Consider the following 18,911-nt stretch of genomic DNA (forward strand, 5'->3'; position numbering starts at 1 on the left):
AGCTTACATCAACCACCACTTAAGTTCCCACGAACCAACCAGACAACTCTACTCCTCCTTCCTCACGCTCGCCTGCAACTCCCTCATTTACCGGAGCAGGGCAAGTGGACGCTCCTTCTCCTATCTTGGAGCCAGGGCATGGAACAACCTCCCCTTGCACCTCAGCACCTCTACCAGATTTCTGCAAGATGTTCAAGCTGGTTCTTCGGCTGAACTGTTGGGGCCTTGCCAGCACCTGGATACACATGGGTGACAAGCAGCGCTCTACAAATGGACTGATTGATTTATTGAATTTCCATCTAGAACGGCTTCTCTAGTCATGATATCATATTTGCTATCTCCACAATCTGACACCACCACAGCCTCCTAAGGATCCTCCTCCGCCACAAACAGTAATTCATAGGAAATCCAACCAGCCATGCCTTCTCGACCACCACAGACAACTGCAAATCAGACCTCGCCAGAGGTCTATGTCAAAGTTGTGGTCTCAGTCATCGCTCAAGGTCACCTAGACGGTGTCCTTCACTAATACTGAGTTATACATCCCGATCATGGTCATTGAGATCCTAACACGCGACACACGTAACTCTTCTCCAGCGAGGATAGCTCCTGTATGTGTCAACATTTTTTTTCATGATGTCTTTATAGAAAGTGTAAATAAATGAAGTATTCATCTTACGGCTACCACAGCCTTCACATCTGTCATATTTGATACATTGCACCAACTGCCTCAAGACCATTGCTGTCTTTGGTAACGGGTATCCCAGTGCAGCCATGAATCTGTTGCTGACTCTGCCTCTGTCAAGGTAGCTCCAGCTCGCCTTTTAAAGAAGTACAGGCCTCCTGACCATTGTTCCTTATTCCTCCATGCGGATCCTATACTTGACTCCATGATGCTATCAGCTGCTTGGAAGACTCATAGCATAGACCCTTCCTCTATTGTTCCACCTGATAAGAAGAGTAAGAAACATGATTCCATGGGCAGGAAAGTAGGAGGTACTTCTGCTGTCACCGAGCCCCTCTGCCCTTTGACGAGCTAGTTTACTCTTGGACTCACCACAGCCGTTTATGAAGGACCTTTCCAGAGACACAAAATGATTTCAAAGTAATAGTCATTGAGGGCATGATGGTATGCAATCAAGTTATTTGTGCTGCAGCATATATATCCATCTTAGTGGCTCATGGATTCTGCCATTGTTTGGCTTTGTATCTCTCATCCTGGCTCTGCCTCATGGGGCAAACCTGAAGCCCAGCACAGGATAGGGAGCTCTTTGGTATTTCATGCTGATGACAAGAAGCCGCGCACAAAGACCGTGCTTGACACTATGCAGGTGATAAGACTGGAGAAGAGGAAGGAATATAGAACACATTCCTACAGACCACCGATACTTCTATTAGCGGGTTTATATCCCTCACTGGCCTCGAGTGCAGCTACAACAGAGGCATCAGTCAAGAGTCAGGAGGTAAACTGCAACCTGCCACAGCCACTAAGCCCAATACCTGTGGCAATCAGTGAGTTCCCCCTCTCTCCCATTACTCATTTTGTAGGAGAAGCTTAACATCTTATCTGGAAGAGTGGAAATCGATAACTAGCGAAAAATGGGTTATGAATATTGTGCAGAATAGAGATTGTCTCAAATTCAAGTGTCCTCCGTCACCAATACCTCCAAGAAAAGTCTTGCCTATTTCATAGGGAGCATTTACAGCAAGAAGTCTCCATTCAAATACGCTTTGGAAAAGGTCCCAACTACTCACTAAGAAAAAGGACTTAACTCCTTTTACTTTCTCATGAAGAAGAACTCGCCAAGGAAACTAGTTCAGATAATTTCTATAGCTTTAGAAAGCAAATAAGTGGATTTGCAATTATTTTTTTTTTATGCTGGCTCTGCACCAGATCTACCCTCCACTTCATCAAGGGGATTGGCTATGCACAATAGATCTACAAGATGCCCGTTTACAGATTTCAGTAGCCAAAAATATTGCAAATTCCAGAAGTTCATGGTAGAAAGCAACCATTACCAATACAAAGGCCTTCCTTTTGGCCTCGCATCTGCACCTCAATCCTTTTCGCAGGAAGTTGAAGATATTCATGCACCCAGATTTAGACAAGTGGCTGATCAAGATGTCTCCTTAACAACCAATCTGCTTACATTAGCAGATTGTTGGCATCACCCTCAATCGATTGGAATTGCATATAAATCATGAAAAATCCATCTCCATCCCAGTACCATTCCTACATTACCTGGGAACAGTTTTGGATATAGTACACAGAAATGTATATGTCGGAGGAGAGACCGTTGTCTAGCCTTCAGAAATGTTGAATTCTGAAGAGAACAGTCCATCCAACAGTGAGGCAACTATCCTCGCTGCGCTGCTAGGATCAATGGCATCTTGCATCTTCCTAGTTTTGAATGCACACCTAAAAATTATACATACTGAAGAATCAGCGGGGCCAACTTCAAGAGAGATGGAAAGGCAAAGTGATCCTAACAACTCGTGCAAAGTAATCGCTCAGCTGGAAGTGTATTCCTGAATATCCTAAGGGAATGATTTTCCATTAAGAGATCCAGACACAAAACATAGCGACGGATGCCTATAACTAATGGGCTGTTGTGATGTAAACAAATGTGGTATACTGTAGGAGCAGATTTTACATCGAGTCATTTACACAGTGAATGCTCAAATTAATCACTGGTGTTTTTTCTATTTTCGCAGACCATGCTTTATTCTTACTTGTAGACAAGCATAATAATCTTCACTCTCGGTACTTGTACCTGATGTGTACATAAGAATTGACGTATAACTATACACATATATAACAAAAAAATCAAAATAGTAGTGGGAGGGCAAACAATTGTCTTATGAGTGCATACAAAACAATGTGTAGGGCTAGAAATATAATGACTATAAATGTGACAACTAAAATCTTTCTTCAGTCTTCTGGTTGTTTCACACAAGTGTGGCTGTATCTTATATTAATTTCACTGTCCACAGAGGAGGTAGTCCTTACGGAGGTCCTTTTTTTTTTTTTTTTTCTTTTTTTTTTGATGTCCAAAGTTTTACTTGGAGAATTCTAGGTTGAGAGACTACTCCAGATGATAGTGTTGACGCATTCAGCCCATTTTAATTGTGCGCCTCTTCAGGTCATTGGAAGAACAGAAGTACCTATTAAAATAATATATACAAACTGCAACCTCCTGTTAGGTGCTAAACATTTCCACGGTGCACCCAAAAAGATTCTTTTAAAACTGGTTCCTGTAGCTCTAGAACATTCATAGCGAACGTGCTACATACAGAAAGATAAAAACATGAAGTGGGGACAAGGCTGACATGCAGTCCCATATGAATAGGGATGGAGCAATTGGCTGTCTCTTTGTACTGTAACAACAATAGTGGAGGTTCAACGAACAGCTAGGTCATGCATATTATCCACTCACGCCATGCATGGAACATGAATGTGATTGTCTAAAGGGTCAGTGTGGCTTGTGGTTTCTGGCTCTATGGGACTGTGGGTGTGTGTGTGTGTGTGTAATAAGTCTTACCAACACGCGAAGGTTCATACAGGGGCAGCATTGGATGGGTCACATGCACAAGATGGGGTTCTTACTGATTGCGTCCCACGGAGGGTATGATGAGAGACAATAAATGGAGCTGGCTTTGCTGTGACTGGGCTAGGGCCAGCTCCCAAGAGCCTCGTGGGGGGGTGGGGGTGAGGTGGTGGTGGGTGGGTGGGGGGGGTGGTTTGGAGCAGTCATGCTTGAGGCACGGCGTGGTGTACATCAGTGCTGGTTGGCGGAGATGCTGTCTGCCAAGAAGAGCGCAGGGGTTGAGGCACCCTATTGTGAAAAGTTCGAAGCCTAGCAGTCTCTGGGATCTGTGGGGCAAGATAACCAAGTCAGAGCGGGCCTGAGAGGTACGTAATCTGCTGTGGGGTACAATTATGGGAAGCAGGGCATCTAACAAACATGCTGTGCAAGGAGCGAGTGTTTCAAAGGTGTGTCTTAATAAAGGACACGTAGTTCCTGAGTGGCACATGGGGGTCGTCAAGCATGGTGAGAGCTCAGGGGAGACCATTACCGCTCAGATGCAACTCAGGTTATTTTCAGGCTGTCATCAAAGAAGGAGCATGCTGTAACTAGCAGAAAAAAACAGGTGAAACTATACCTGCTGTGATACAAATGGGGCAATCACTCATTGTTTGCATCGGCCAATTCACTGCCTCGCATATGTTTAGAGTTCCTCGCTAACTGTTCTAATTAGATGCAGAAGGGGATACCACCAGAGTGTCTCACTGAGGAACCTGGTGTTTGGAAAGCCCAAGTGTGCGCCTGCACCACATTGATGAAAGGTCTAGTCACGTCTGCTGGATGTGACTCGTGGCTCAAGCCTTGGGCAAAACACTGACATTGGGATAGGGCGTCTGCTAAATGTGGCTCGTGCGGACCGGTAGTCAGTGGGTTGAGGCTTGAGCACAACACTGACAGAGGGTTAGCCTAGGAGGGCTAAACTTACTTGAAGCAGGGTGGAAAAACCTCTCTATGAAGCGCTTCGTGTGGAGCGCTGTTTAGTACGACCTGCACTTCCCGCTGCAGGGATGTGGAATTCCTATAGCCCAGGACATGTGTATTTTGTCCTTCGGACAAGTAGGCCCAAACCCCTTCAGTACAAGCCCTTTGGCTGCCAGTTTGCAGTACCACATTATGGATCAGGGAGGGTACTATCTGCAGTTAAGGTAATATTTTTGTCTATATGTTTATGCTGTTCAAACTTGTATTTATGGTTCATTAATTGAAACCCTTTATTATTAGGGTGAGCGCTCTAAGTAAATGTTGTAATCTGACTGTGCTACTGCCAGTGGTTCCAGTATAAAAAATGTGTACACACTTTTTCAAAGTTTAGCAATATAAGGCTATGTATAATGGTCCCAGAATGCTCGATGATCTGCGCCTATTTGCAGAAGCTTGAAAGCAAGATTGATGATCCTTTGCTTTCAAAATAAAATGTTCATAAAAAAATGAAAGCAGGAAAAAAAAAAAAGCTAAACTACTGTAAGATTTCAGGTACCATTTCTTTGTAGTATCATTTAGTAACGTGTTGATGCATGCTAGTATTTCCCAAAAATAATCATAATGGAAAATCATTGTAACCAATTTCAATAAGATTCAATAAGATTATGGGAAACAAAAATAAACAAGCACTGGCAAAGCCAGTAGCTCTGAAATTGGTGGTCAGCTTTTTAGTTTCGTCAATGTGTGAATTGTTTTGGCATAGTTTTTGTAAAACCTTATTGGTGTGGGAGCTGCCGGGCCCTCACCATTATAACAAACATTGGCAAAAGCAAAAATTGTTTTTGGTCTCAAAAAGCGCACACAGCCACAGTAGTTACTGGCATTGAACAAAACTACTTTGTGTACCGATATGCTCATTGATAAAGAGCAGAATGCTGTTACTCAAAGTGAACCCAGCCGATCATGCAAGAGAGACAGAATTTTAATAAACGCAATAGGTCATGGTCAATGCCAGACCACATTAGGGGCCCAATTATTAAAGAAAGTCTAAAAAGTGCACCCATGGTATATGTCCTTGCATGGAGTGCAGCTCTACGGCTTTCATGAATTCCCAAGAATTTACAGAAGTAGGACAATAAATAGCACTCCTAGAAAATATTTGTGAACTGCATGTTAGCATGAGCAAATATGCATGTATAGATCTGCTCATGCGAAAATCTGAGTGTTTGCAAGTTTACTTTCCTTCCAACCAGTTTTTTTTTCCCAACTCTTGAAGGTTTACGTCTGCCATTGTCAGGAGTAAATTTCCAACATTTCTCAGTATGGGAAAAGATTAGAGAAGAGTTGTTGAAAATCCTTAAAACATGCAAGTTAGTAGGTTTGCACAGACTCAAAAGAGCATTCTAACCCGGAAACTATTGCTTACCACTACCTTCAGCCCCAATATGTAGATCTGCAGAAACGTGGCTACATAAGGGATTTGAAAGCATTTAAACACTACAATGGTATGAGTCCTGGCATAATCAGAGAGGCTATATCAGAGCTCTTATATAATGAGATTGCTGACATAATTTGTTGCTGCACTACATGGCACCAAATGGACAAGTGGATTTTCTTACAGGACAAGTAGACTTATGAAGCAACCTGCCCCATAGACAAGTAGATAGTTTATTAAATTCCACAGCTCTGCCGCAGGGAGGGCTGGTAAAATGCATAAAACAGAACACCTACGCTTTCGGAGGCAGAAAGCACTTTGGGGGTTGCGTTTGATCGCTTCAGGGCCTCACCACTTAAAGTTGTGCTCAGAAGTCTGTGTGCTTGTTGCAGGTCACGTCCGCGTGTGAGAAGCAGTTCAGTGGCGTCAGGAAAAAATGAGGAGCAATGGAACAGGCTGATTTTAAAGGGGCATGCCTATCGTATCACCAGATCCACTGAAAGAACCTGTCTGCCATTTTTAAATGTGCAGGCATGCATGGTGATCATTGATGTTCGTGCCTCAAGATTGTGGTTCTGTCCTATAGCAAGGTACAATACGGCTGAGAAAAGCAATATATAGTTACATCCATGTTCCTGCCAGTTGGCAACATCAGAAGCATGTTAAAAAGCATGTAAAACATTGGTGGAGAAAAATTAAATAAGTCACAGATGATCAAGTAACCCCAAGGGGAATAAGTAAAGGTGTGCAGTCAGTGTAAAAACATTCTGGATAACTTCAGAAGACATATACAGCAGGTTTGCACCCACATGGGTGTATTACATGAAAATCTCCAGCTGTGTAGCATCCAAAGTGCCAAGACATTGAATTGGCAACTGACGGTGATACAAATACAGGGATCCTGAAATAGAGGACCTGTTATAAGTAAGTAAAATCTCTCTCATTCAATGGAGGGTGTATTAAATTAAAGCCCACATTTCATCTAAATCATTAAGTCCCTGTGTAGCCGTCCCATATGTTTCAACCCTCTTGGCCGTTCAGAGTGGTTTCCAGAGGGACGCCCTTTGATTTCTCTGTGCTACGAAGAGCACTGACCACTGTATGTACTTTTCTGTGTGGTTTAAATATTTATATTGATCTACAAGGGGTGCACCAGGCACTGCTCATCTGTGAGAAAGTGCCCTCTTTCTGCATGGTTGCCCCCACTTTTTTGCTGAACTGCTGATGTGCTTTGACTGAGTGTTCCCTGGGCCCCTTCTAATCAGGTACCCAGGGCCCATGTTCTTTCCTTAAAACTGCATTGAAACCCAAACCCAATTGGCATCTCTGGCCACAGGTCAGCCCCTGGTAAATGGTACCACAGGTACCCAGGCCACTGTGGCCAGGGAAGACCTCTAAGGGCTCTCTCTTAGGGGGGGCGCTGAGACAATGCACATCCTGGAACACAGTGCCAAGCCGCCTCCCCCAGGATGGGCTCGGTCCACGAAGGGGAAGCTTCAAAGGCTTTCCAGCTTTTGTGAGCTTCCTCAGACCACTTGCTGCTTTCAGCAACTGGTCCCCACTGGTTCTGACCCCCACTTTGGGCGGAAGAACCGGCGGGAAAACCAAGTGAGGAAGAGAGAGAGAGGTGTGCTCACCTCTGCCGACTCCACCCCTCAGGTGGGGGTGGCAAAGTGAAGCGCAACTGTCAGTCCCCACCATCTTGCGGATGGGGGGACCCAGTCAATCAGGGTGAGGCTTATGCACCCCCTCCCACTGGAGGGTGTCATAATAGGGGGAAGGGACCGATTGGTCCCAACCTTTTACCTACCTGTAACAACCCTAAATCTAGTATTTAGGGGCACCCCTGAACCTTGCTTCCTCAGACAAGAAACCAGAAGAAAAGAAAAAGGACCGAACAACCGTGCCGAAGCTAACAAGAAGAGGACGCCTACTGACTTGTCCCCAGCCCTACCGGCCTGTCCCCACCTCAAACCTGCTGAAGCGAAACCCCGGTGTGTCCTGCCGCCATCAGCCTCAAGAACCCAGAGTACCTGACGTGCCTTCAAAAGAAAAGACCCTGTCTCCCATGAACACCAGATTTGTTCACCAACAGACTCCAGCTCTGGCAAGATCCACCAGTCTGCACCACTCTGCACCTGACGCCCACACCCCGAGTTTGAGTGGCCCAACACCACGAGGACGTCTCCCCAGCGAGCCTGACTCGTGATCCTTGACCTGCCTCCAGCCGATGCCTGCAGCCTAAATCCGGAAGGTCCCCCCAACCGCGATCAGGAGCTGGCAAGAAGATCCGACCCTAAAAGGCAATCATGCGCCCGACGCCCCACGGCCTTGGGTGGCCCATCTGACGGTGCCTAACCAACCCCCATCATCCCAACTTACCTCTCCAAGTGGTGGTCGCACCCAGAAGACCTTCGACCCAAGCCTGCAGTGTGTTTGCAAACTGGTGCCTGCCCATCGAAAGCTACAGGGCGCCCAAACCCAAAACAGCACTCTGCACCCGGCCGCCCCAGTGCTGCTGAGGGTGCACCTTTTGTGCTGGCTTGAACCCCCATTTGCCCTGAGCTTAAGTCCAGGAGCTTTGCCCCCATAACCCAGTGGCCTGCTCGTAAGCAGCCTACAACTGGACGCCCCCTATCCCCCATTGGATAACATTGGGCCTCAGCACTCTACATCCGGCCGCCCTAGTGCCGCTGAGGGTGTAACAAGAGTCCATCCATGACCCTGGGGGACCCCTGAGTCTACCCCCAGAATACCAACTCCCACTGCCGAATACTTTCCTTTGAACCGATAACGCTATTTTTCTCCATAGGATAACATTGACTGTTTTTCGTTGAAAAGTTTCTAAGTGTGGAGTTGGAAAATCTAAGAAACCCTTTAAAACTGTAACAAAATACAAAAACGCTTTTACTTTCCTGTTTACAGGAAATGTCCCAGTTTCAGTATCCTGATGTACTGCACTGTGTAAGAAAAGTAATCTGTAAAGTAATCCACTTGACATTCTACTAAAAAGTCAATACAAAGTATATGTACAGTATATCAAAAGCATTGCATTACTAGTAGCTCTACTGTAATAAAAAAAGTGCATATACAATTGCAATTCAAACTGTTTACAAACTGCATTACTACTGTAAAGTATGTATTACTTACCTGTGCCAGGCTTGTTCTGGAAAGTAAAATAACTAAAAGAATATTTGTATACAGGACCAATTGGTCTGAAGTTTAGTCTTTGAGTCTGTGATATCATTTGCTGATTGAGTGTGTACAACAAATGCTTAACACAACCCTCTGATACAGCCTTACTGCTCGACCACACTACCACAAATAGAGAGTAAGGTGCTATCTACTTTTACCTCTGCCTACCTTTGGGGTTCCACTGGACTTTGTGCACACTATACCTCACTTTGGTATAGTATATACAGAGCCAGCTTCCTACATTTTATCCTAGATCTGTTGTAGTGCTCTGGCTTTAGCGGACTGCGTGGTTTGACTGATGTATGTTAACGGAATGTGGTGCTAACATGGTTCACTTCAATTTCAAGGCTCTTGGTCTCAGAGGAACAGACTAATTACACCAGTCTTCTACAGTTGAGCAGTACATCTTGTTGTGAATGCCTTCCTTCCTTCACAACAAATTGCCTCCTTTTTCAGAAAGGCAATAGAACGACCATGCTTTACCTCAAAGGACAAGGAGAGACGTGATCCAGAACACTGACCCTGGAATCACAAACCATCTGGAAAATTGTTAATCCCCAGGGATCTCGGGGGTACGGCAGTCCATCTGCTAGGCATCTGAAATGTTCAAGCAGATGCTTAGAGCAGATCCATTCAGGAACACCACAAATGGGTATTAAACATCGCCATCCTCCAAGACCTCTTTTGCGACTAGGGTTTCCCTCACAAAGACCTCCTAAGTACGCAGAGAAAATATAAAATGCCCTTACTGTCTCGATGTTTTATCAACCAGGCATGTTGCGGTAGGTCCTGCCAACCAACTGATCAGGCAAATTTCTTTATGCCTTTCCATCAGTTCCCCTATTGCCAACTGTGATCTTCAAACTGACCTAAGTGAAAGCCAGAAAGACGATCATTTTTCTCAATGGCCTCCTCGTTGGTGGTTTATGGATCTCATCCACATTTAATAGGAACCACAGAGGCTGCCTTGCAGCCGGATCTATTTCACAAGTTCAGAGGCCCGATTCTGTATACCATCCTTCAAATCATTTAATTTGGCTGCCTGAATACAATATGGTAATTTAAACCACTCTGGTAGAGAGTCTGCATCTGGTTTTCTCAGAGCAACTTTGATTCTATCACCTGCCAAGAAGAGACGGTTCTTCCACACCTGCTTCATTTGATGTAATTAAAGTTGCAATTTTCTTCTATTAAAGTGCACCTTGCTGCAATTGCAGCCTACCGAAAATCTAATTTGCAAACTTCTTCTTTTAAAGTACATGTAGTCCATGATTTCCAAAAAGGGATTAAGAAAATCTGTCCTCCTATCCAGGCACCATCAGCCCCCTGAGGTTTTCCTATTGTTCTGTCCCTTCTCGGGCCTCCCTTCAAAATCAGTCTTGGAAAGCTTTCTTTCTAGTCGCTATAACATCTGCTCGTAAAGTTGGTGAAATTCAGGTCTGATGTTGACACAAACCTTACATAGTGTTGCACAGTAATAGGGTAGGTATGGGGACTCACTCCAGATCCCTTCCTAAAGTGGTTCCTGATTTCTATGTCAGTCAGGGTATTACTTTACCTACATTGTTTCAAAACCTGCAGACGCCTCTCCACTCTCTTGATGTGAGGACGGTGCTAAAATTGTATCTAATCTAGACTGAGGACTATTTGTAAACTATGTTCCTATATGAACAGGTTTTGCCACATCAATCAATCAATCCGAGGATTGTGAAGCATACTACTCACCACAGAGGGTCTCAAGGCTCTGGGGGTGGAGGGTGCAGCTCAGAGTTAGCCAAAAAGCCAGGTCTTGAGGCTCTTCTTGGAGACATGCAGAGTAGGGGAGCGTCTGATGTTGACCCTGAGCTCGTTCCAGGCCTTGCCCATGACGTAGGAGAAGGCTCTTCTACCTGCTCTGGTTCTGTGGATGCGTGGGATTTTTGCTATGGCGAGGTCGGCGGAGCGAATGTTTCTTTTAGGTATGTGGAAGGAGACGCTTTTGTTGAAATATTTGGGTCCGGTGTTGTGGAGAGATTTGTAGGTGTGAGTGAGTAGCTTCAAGGTTTCTCTCCTCCTGACGGGTAGCCAGTGGAGGTCTCGCAGTTGTTGGGCGATGTGCTCATGTCGTGGGATGCCGATGATGAGTCTGGCCGCCGTGTTCTGGATGGTCTGGAGTTTGTGTACAAGGGATTTGTTGATTCCTGCGTAGAGGGCGTTTTCGTAGTCCAGTTTGCTAGTTATGAGTGCTTTGGTGACTGTCTTACTGGCCTCAGGGGGGATTCACTCGAAAGTCTTGCGAAGTATGCGGAGGGTGTGCGAGCAGGTGGAGAGGACGGCATTGATGTGTTCAGCAACCCTCCCACCTCCCAAACGGAAGAGATACAGTTTGGTTAATACTGTCCAGTTACTTACTACATCAGAAAGAGTTTAGTCAACTGCCACCTCCAAGGCAAAATGGGTCACTGGAGGTCAATTGCCCATCTAGGTGCCGTGTTCTATTGTCTCACTTACATTGCTGCAGCCATTACAGTTATATTTACATTTTCCTATCATTCACTTTAAAGAAGAATAAAAAGGGTTGTGTAGGGTTTTTTAAATGTCACTTTTCATATATTTCACAACTTTGAAAGGCTATTTATTTTTCTCTTCCATCTTTTAAATCTTTTGAAGTAAATTATTGGAATTGGCAATATACGCTGTCTTAAGTCTACAAAAAACACTTAAGGCCTGATTCCGTGCAGTGGACTGCCACGCCAGCGCCTGCTGAAGGACTGCCAAACCCGTAGTCAGATCCCGTAGTTTGATTGCCTGCCGGATTCCAACTGGAATCCAGGTCGGCGGTCCTATTGCAGCGGTCCCAAGGCAGTGCATATCTAAGGCACATAGTTGTGCCTTAGGCGTGCATCATGGTGAGTCCGCCGCAGCCGTTTCTGCACGGAAAGAAATGCACAATGCTGTGCATTTCTTTCCGTGCAGAAATAGGGGTGCATGAATACAGGGGAGCACAACATGTCCCCCTGCCTGCACCCACCAGCATATTGCATCCTCAGACCGCTGCTCCAACGCCACCGGATCAAGGATCCCAGTCGTTGCAACGGTCCAGTGGTGGTCCAACCGATGTACTCTTAATACGGTGGGTGGACCGCCGGTCTTGCAGTCCACGGACCGCCACCGCGATAACAGCTGTCCAATGGACCGCCGTGGTCCGTAATCAGGACCTTAGTTTTTGTCACATTTACCTCCTATCCTTTCGAAATTTTATATTACTTACATAAAGTGTGTCTAAAAGAAGTGCTTCAGGGTCCCCACAGGTGGGCAGGACTATTCAGTGCTCATGATTTCAATGGAGATTCCTCTGAAAGAGAATTAGTATTACAGGTAAGAAACCATTCCTTCCTAGCATTTCCCTCCCTGTTGCTCACCTCCTATTGCAACCAATGTGCTGTTTTTTCTGATCCAAAGTGTTACGGACTTTCCAGAGGAAACAAATTGACTTCCCTATCCCAAGTTGGTACCTCCCTATGTGTTGCACTGGCAGGAAGGTTGAAGAAAAGTGCTATGTGAAAACTGTGCCATTACCCTTTTCAAAAGTATAGTCGCTGGCATGTACTAGAAATCCCTATCTGACAAGTTTTTCAGTTTGTACGGTCATGAAAAGACACCATCATTTTACATTTGAGAAATCCACCAACTGCTAAAATGTCTTCTGTAGTATTATCCAAGGAACTTTCCTTCCTTTTTGGGTTCTTGAAAGTAAGCGGTTGCTGCAACTACTGTTTCCTAGGAATGTTTTATGGTGAAGAATTTGTTTTTAGGCCAAGAGCTTTGTTGCACAGCTACATCACAACAGAGAACCAGATTTTACATCATTAAAACTTTTAGGGACAAATCTGTGCTTGACCAGCAAGAAATGTGTATTACTTGCTTTACAAACCTTTGACCCAACCAACAAGCATTATTTCCCTTATGCGTGTCTGACTAAAAAAAAAAAACAAAGCTTGGGTGTAATTTTTTCTTTTGCCTTGTACAACTGATATTTTCCACAGACTAAACTGCTTTGTAAGTCAAGTTATCATTATACCTCCATCCTACCAGTCTGAATTTAAATTTGGGTTTTGGAATTGTTAACATTCTCCCTTCTAGACTGCACGTTCTTAAATAATAAGGGGAAAGAAATCTCAGTTACTCACTCAAATGCTATATGGGCTAGTGAAATGCATCTCTAGAGCATTTCATCAATGGCTTCAATTTTTTGTTTTGAGTTGATGTTTTTTCCTTTCTCTTGCCTTTACTTGCTTTTGACTGCAGGGTTCATCCAAGTATTGCTGTTTTGAATATTTAGTGTTAATTTGTGGGCTTGGCAGGTAACAATAAATGCTGTGTTATCTGGTCACTTTAAATTCTTGCAATACATGGAATCTTAATCTGAAATCTTAATTCGTCATCTAAAATATTCTATAATCCACTTCAGCAGTTTCTCAATACAGATTTTTCTTTTCTGTATGTCCATAGGTAAAAGTTAATAAATGCGAAAATTGGTATCCATAAACCCTTTAATATATATGAAGCAGTTATGAGATAATGTGCTGGAATATTTCTCAATTATTTGAACTCTTTCAAAACTTTCTAGACTCAACATTTTCCTTGTCTTCCTATTTCACACTTAGCCTTTGAAAACGCTTTCAGAAGAACGCCCACTGCCAAATATCTTCAATCTCTACACAGTGTTAACTGTACTTCTGCAGTTTCTTGTTCACTTCGGAAGCCTGGTTTGCTTGTATCGCAAGGCGCAGGAACTCAGTATCCCCAAGTAAGTAGTTTATATTTTTGCTGTTTGTATTCATACAATGGTAGGTGGAGAATGTGTAGCCCATGCTGTAGATAAATATATGCAGACTGATTAAAATTATGAGTATCACCCACACCTCACTTTGTTTCCTTATTGTACCATCTCTAAGGTAGTCACCTGTAAAATGAGCATCCACATCACCTAAGAAATCTAATTCGTCAAACTGTATTACCTTTTAAAAATTAGCTTAGATTAAATAGTTGCTTTCTGCTTTACTCAATGGTGGTTCGACGCTTAATCGTTTGTGCTAAGTCAAGGAACGTTTGGTGAATCTTTTAACGCCATTTATGGGAGAAGTTGCTTCCAAACAAATGCATTTTTGCAAGAGGCTTTTCTTGCAAAAAAATATGCGACAAGTCTACTGTGCAGATTTCCTCTATCTATTTGTAGTTTTTAAACCCTTCCGCCTGCGAAAGAAAAACCATAAGACTCCCACTTCAATCTACGTATTTTTTTCTGTGCAACATTCATCGGAAGATGGGTGCATGTTTTTGCCAGACCAAGATGATTTGTTTGACTTTGTGTAACTTTGAAGAACTAGAAAGTGTTTTCTTTGTATAAAGTGCCATTACTAGTATTTGAATCATCACAATTTAGTGAACATACGGTGCTAACATCAGAGTTTTGTCAAATGGTAATTAGTGTGACTGAATCAATACAACAAGATTACATGCTGAATTATTTCTCTTTTGTTTTTGAAGGAAGGATGAGTTTGTGGATTTGTATAAGGAGTTTGAGCCGAGCCTTGTAAACAGCACGGTGTACATCATGTCTATGGCTATGCAGATGGCCACATTTGCAATTAACTACAAGGTAAGGAATGCACAAACCAATTACATTGCATTTATATCTGATTTTTATGTGAATAACATTTTCCAATTGATGGCTCTGCCTGGTAGATTATTCACCTTTTGAATATCCCAGGCTACATACTGTATCTGGAATCATTTCCATAGCTCTTCCACATCTGTAGGGGCTGCTGGCTCCACATCGGTGCTAAAAACGATGACATTGTAAAATCACTGGAGCCATAAAGCACTCACAGCGGCGCCATGTCAGTTCACTTTTTCCCCATGCTTAAAATGTATGTCCTGAGCTTGCGCTTCAGTCTTCTGGTCAGGAATGTAATGTTTTTTCTTCAAGATTTTCCTCCAAATGTTCTTCTGTGCTATATGTCTCCCTGTTGAAAAATGGGGTCTCTAGTTGGCAGAGGTATGCACCTTGTCCAAGTAGGGACCCTTCCTTCTAATCAGGATAAGGGAGTTATACACTTTAGATAACCTCTGCTCTCCCACTTTGTAGCTTGGCATGAGCAGACAGCCTTATCCAAAGGCAGTGTGTAGAGTATTTGCACCCAAGCGCACTGTAACACAGTGAAAACACTACAAATAGACACTAAACCAGTTGAAAGAAAAAAAAAAGTTTTTATCTAAATCAAACAAGACCAGAACGATAAACATCCAACATACAAATTCAAAATGACTTTTTAAAGATTTCAAGCAACTCTGTCCATATAAATATATGGATGTGTGATTTTACACAATGTACCTTTAGGTGCATCAAAATTCACAAGGCCAAACAGCTGCAGAAGAGGGAAGCAGTGAACAACACAGTAATGCGTCCGTTTCTGAGCCTGTGGAGAGACGATGCAACAGTTCTTCTGCACGCAGGTGAACTTGTACATCAAATTCATAATGTAGGACGAAGTGATGTGTCGATTCCAAGACAGTTGTGGTCTTTGGGTGATGCATCAGAAAATTTGCCACACAGGTGCGATGCGTGGAAGTCCAAGACAGGCTGGAGGTCGATGCAGCGGCAAACAGGCTCTGGGACGATTTCTTCAGCCGCGCTCTCACTTTGCATCGATTCTTTCAGCCGCAGAGCAGCGCCTGTGTCCGAGTCGGTCGGGTGATCTCCAGATTCGGAGGTCCGTGCAGTGGACTCTGCGTGGGGTGGATTTTTCAGCCGCTGCCAGGCACTGCTTCGATTTTTCAGCTGCACGGCGGCGGGACTTGGCAATTTCTCCCATTCGGCGGTGCTGTGTCATAAAAACAGGCAATGTTATGACGATGCATCCATCGATTTACTTGGTTTCTTCAAGCTTTCAGCTCCCAGCAATAGGAACAACCTCCAGAGGCCCACAACTGGAACCGGCACCTTCTGGCAAGTTAGAACTCCCAGCAGTGGAGTTCAAGGATGCTGGTAGTGAAGTTTTTGTGTCCCTGAGACTTCATAACAGGAATTATGCACACACAAGCCCTTGGAGATTCTTCATAACTAGGTTCACAGCAAAGTTCCAGTCTTTGTCTTCTCCTTTGCTAGAAGCAACAACTGCAGGTCAACCCTGGAAAGCAACACACAGAAAAGGAGCAGTACTCTTCTTCATAACTCTTCTTCTTGACAGCGGTTCCTCTTGATTCTAGAAGTGATCTAAAGTTCTGGAGTTTTAGGTCTAATATTTATACCCCATTTTCTCTTTGTAGTCTTTGTTGCAAGAGTCTCTGAGCTCAGTAAAAACCAGTTCTGTCCTCCCTGGTCCAGCTTCTCGACAGGAGGTGGAGACGGCATTGTGCAGAGCAGACACAGCCTATTCAGGTGCTAGTGAAAACTCCTCCCACCACTCTAAATACAGAAAGGTCTATTCAGCCTGGCTAGGAGTCACCCAGGAAAGGCAGGGCACACCTCACCCCCCCCCCCCCCCTTGTGACTTGTCTAGAGTGGATGCACATCCTCAGTCACTGTCACTCCAAAACTAGACAGGGTATACACAAACCGGCAGAGGCACACAGGATGTTTAAACAAGAAAATGCCTACTTTCTTAAAGTGGCATTGTCAGACACACAATTTAAAAAAACAACTTTACTATGTGACGCGTTATTAAATTCTGAGTTCAGAGAGCCTAAACTCAATTTCTCTCTCTTGTCCCAATGGAAAGTCACAGTTATAAGATGTTACAAGGCAGCTCCAATGTTAACCTATGGGACAGACAGCCTTTAAACAGTGAAAAACGAAATGCACAGTATTTTACTATCAGGACATGTAACATGCACCAGTACATATCCCACCTTTAATATACACTGTACCCTGCCGATGGGGGTACCTTGGGCCTACCTGAGGGGTGTCTTACATTTAAGAAAAGAGAAGGTTCAGTCCTGGCAAGTGTGTGCACTTGCCAGGGTTACATAGCAGTTTACACCTTGGCGCGCAGACACTGCAGTGGCAGGTCTGAGAGAAATTTGAAAGCCTACTTGTGTGGGTAGCACAACCAGTGCTGCAGGCTCACGGGTAGCATTTGATTTACAGGCCCTGGGCGCAAACAGTTCACTTTACTATGGACTTGCCAGTAAATTAAATATGCAATCATGGATAACAAATCATATTCACAATTTATACAGTGAGCACTTGCTTTTTGACACTGATCCGCTGTGGCAAAGTGCCCAAAGCCTCTAAGCCAGCAAAACGAAGTCCAGTACACAGTCAAAAATGCAGGAGGTAGAGGTGAAAAATCAGGGGAAACCACGCCAAAGATGCCAAGTCTAACACTCCCCCTATGAAATATCAAGGAGGTTCAAGCCCAGCAGCAACTGTTAGTCAAATGCATATCATTGACCCTCACAGCATCGGTCTTTGGTGCCTCGGTGATACCAAGTATAAGTATTGTTAGAGTATGCACTCAAAGGCCATTAAAGAGACAAAACTTTTTACGGCGAGGACCAAAGGGGACCACAGAGGTATGAGAGAGTTCCAGCCTAATTTGAGATCGTTGGTTCCCCGACTTGGCAGTCATTGCGGTGGAGGGAAAAAAACATAAAATAAAAGGAGACATGGTAACAGTGACAAAAATTTGAAAGGTAAGTCCCCTGGAGTCTGTTTAGATATTGCTCTCTCCAGACCTTCGATGGGGCGCGGCTGTTTGGTGTTAAAAGCTGATTCAGCACTGAAGCCGTTCATAACCAGTAAAACTAAAGATCTGTCACCCCTCAAGAGATTATGGCCAGTTTTAGTGTTTTTATGGGTTATTGAGGGGATTCTCATTTCTAAATAAAGACACTAATAGCAATCTCCAGCAACGGCTGAATCTGCTGGTTAGACAATACCATGGCAGATGTATATTGAGCGGGAACATCGGAATTTATTTCAGCAGCCACCAAAGGTGGTGGACGTCATATGGTCAGTGGGTTGCCTCTCCACCAAATCCATTTACTCCGGCAGATGAAGCAACTTTGTTGCATGGTGTGTACAGTCCGACATGGATCCCTTGCAGGCCAAGCTGTCCCATATCCTGCAATATGCACTGTCCCTTGCCAGAGCAGCTGTGCAATAGGCACCACTGTTTTGGGCAGTGATTCCCAAACTGTGCGCCAAGGCTCCCTGGGGAGCCGTGAATTCTAGCCAGGGGAGCCGCGCCCCAAGCACTTTGATGCATTTAATGTTGAAGGGTCTGTTGGCTTCAGTTAAACTAATAAGACTTAAACGCATGATGTTGATTATTTGTAAGTGACCTGCCTAAAGCTGTAAATGTAGTGCTTTAATTGATGGCATGTCGAGGGAGATGACCGCCATATTTCACAGTATCCCCACCTTCCAACACTCCCAATGTAAGCAGAAGATGCCGGATTTATTTTGTTGCAGTTGTTAATAGTTTCATTTTTCCAAATGCATTTTACACCAATGCAAGTTATCAGGAAAGTACAGTTGTCCTGTCTATTAAACACACTAAGTATTGTTAAGTATTGTTAAGTATTGTTAAGTATTGATATTTGTACTTGAATCATAGGCATTTCGAGTACACAATTCTTTCTGTACATACACATTTCCAGACAGGCCTGCTCTCTCCTTGAGCACAGGGAAGTAAAACACCATATACAGCATAATGCCAACATATAGAAGCAGGAAAGAGGGACGTTTAAAAAAAATCCAAGGAATTTATTGTTCGAGGCATATG

General features: G+C 44.0%; 1 protein-coding gene across 2 annotated transcripts in view; it reads left to right on the forward strand.

Moving 5' to 3' along the window:
* ATP13A1 (ATPase 13A1) overlaps positions 1 to 18,911 on the forward strand; it is a 412,373-nt gene that overhangs the window by 358,384 nt on the left and 35,078 nt on the right. For both annotated transcript variants that reach the window (XM_085654252.1, XM_085654251.1), the window contains exons 23-24: positions 13,785 to 13,927; positions 14,668 to 14,779. In XM_085654252.1, coding sequence (XP_085510378.1) covers positions 13,785 to 13,927; positions 14,668 to 14,779 — 255 coding nt within the window. The remainder of the gene's footprint in view (positions 1 to 13,784; positions 13,928 to 14,667; positions 14,780 to 18,911) is intronic.

This window comes from Triturus cristatus, chromosome 4_1 (genome assembly GCF_964204655.1).
Source record: "Triturus cristatus chromosome 4_1, aTriCri1.1, whole genome shotgun sequence".
NCBI classification, from domain to species: Eukaryota; Metazoa; Chordata; class Amphibia; order Caudata; family Salamandridae; genus Triturus; species Triturus cristatus.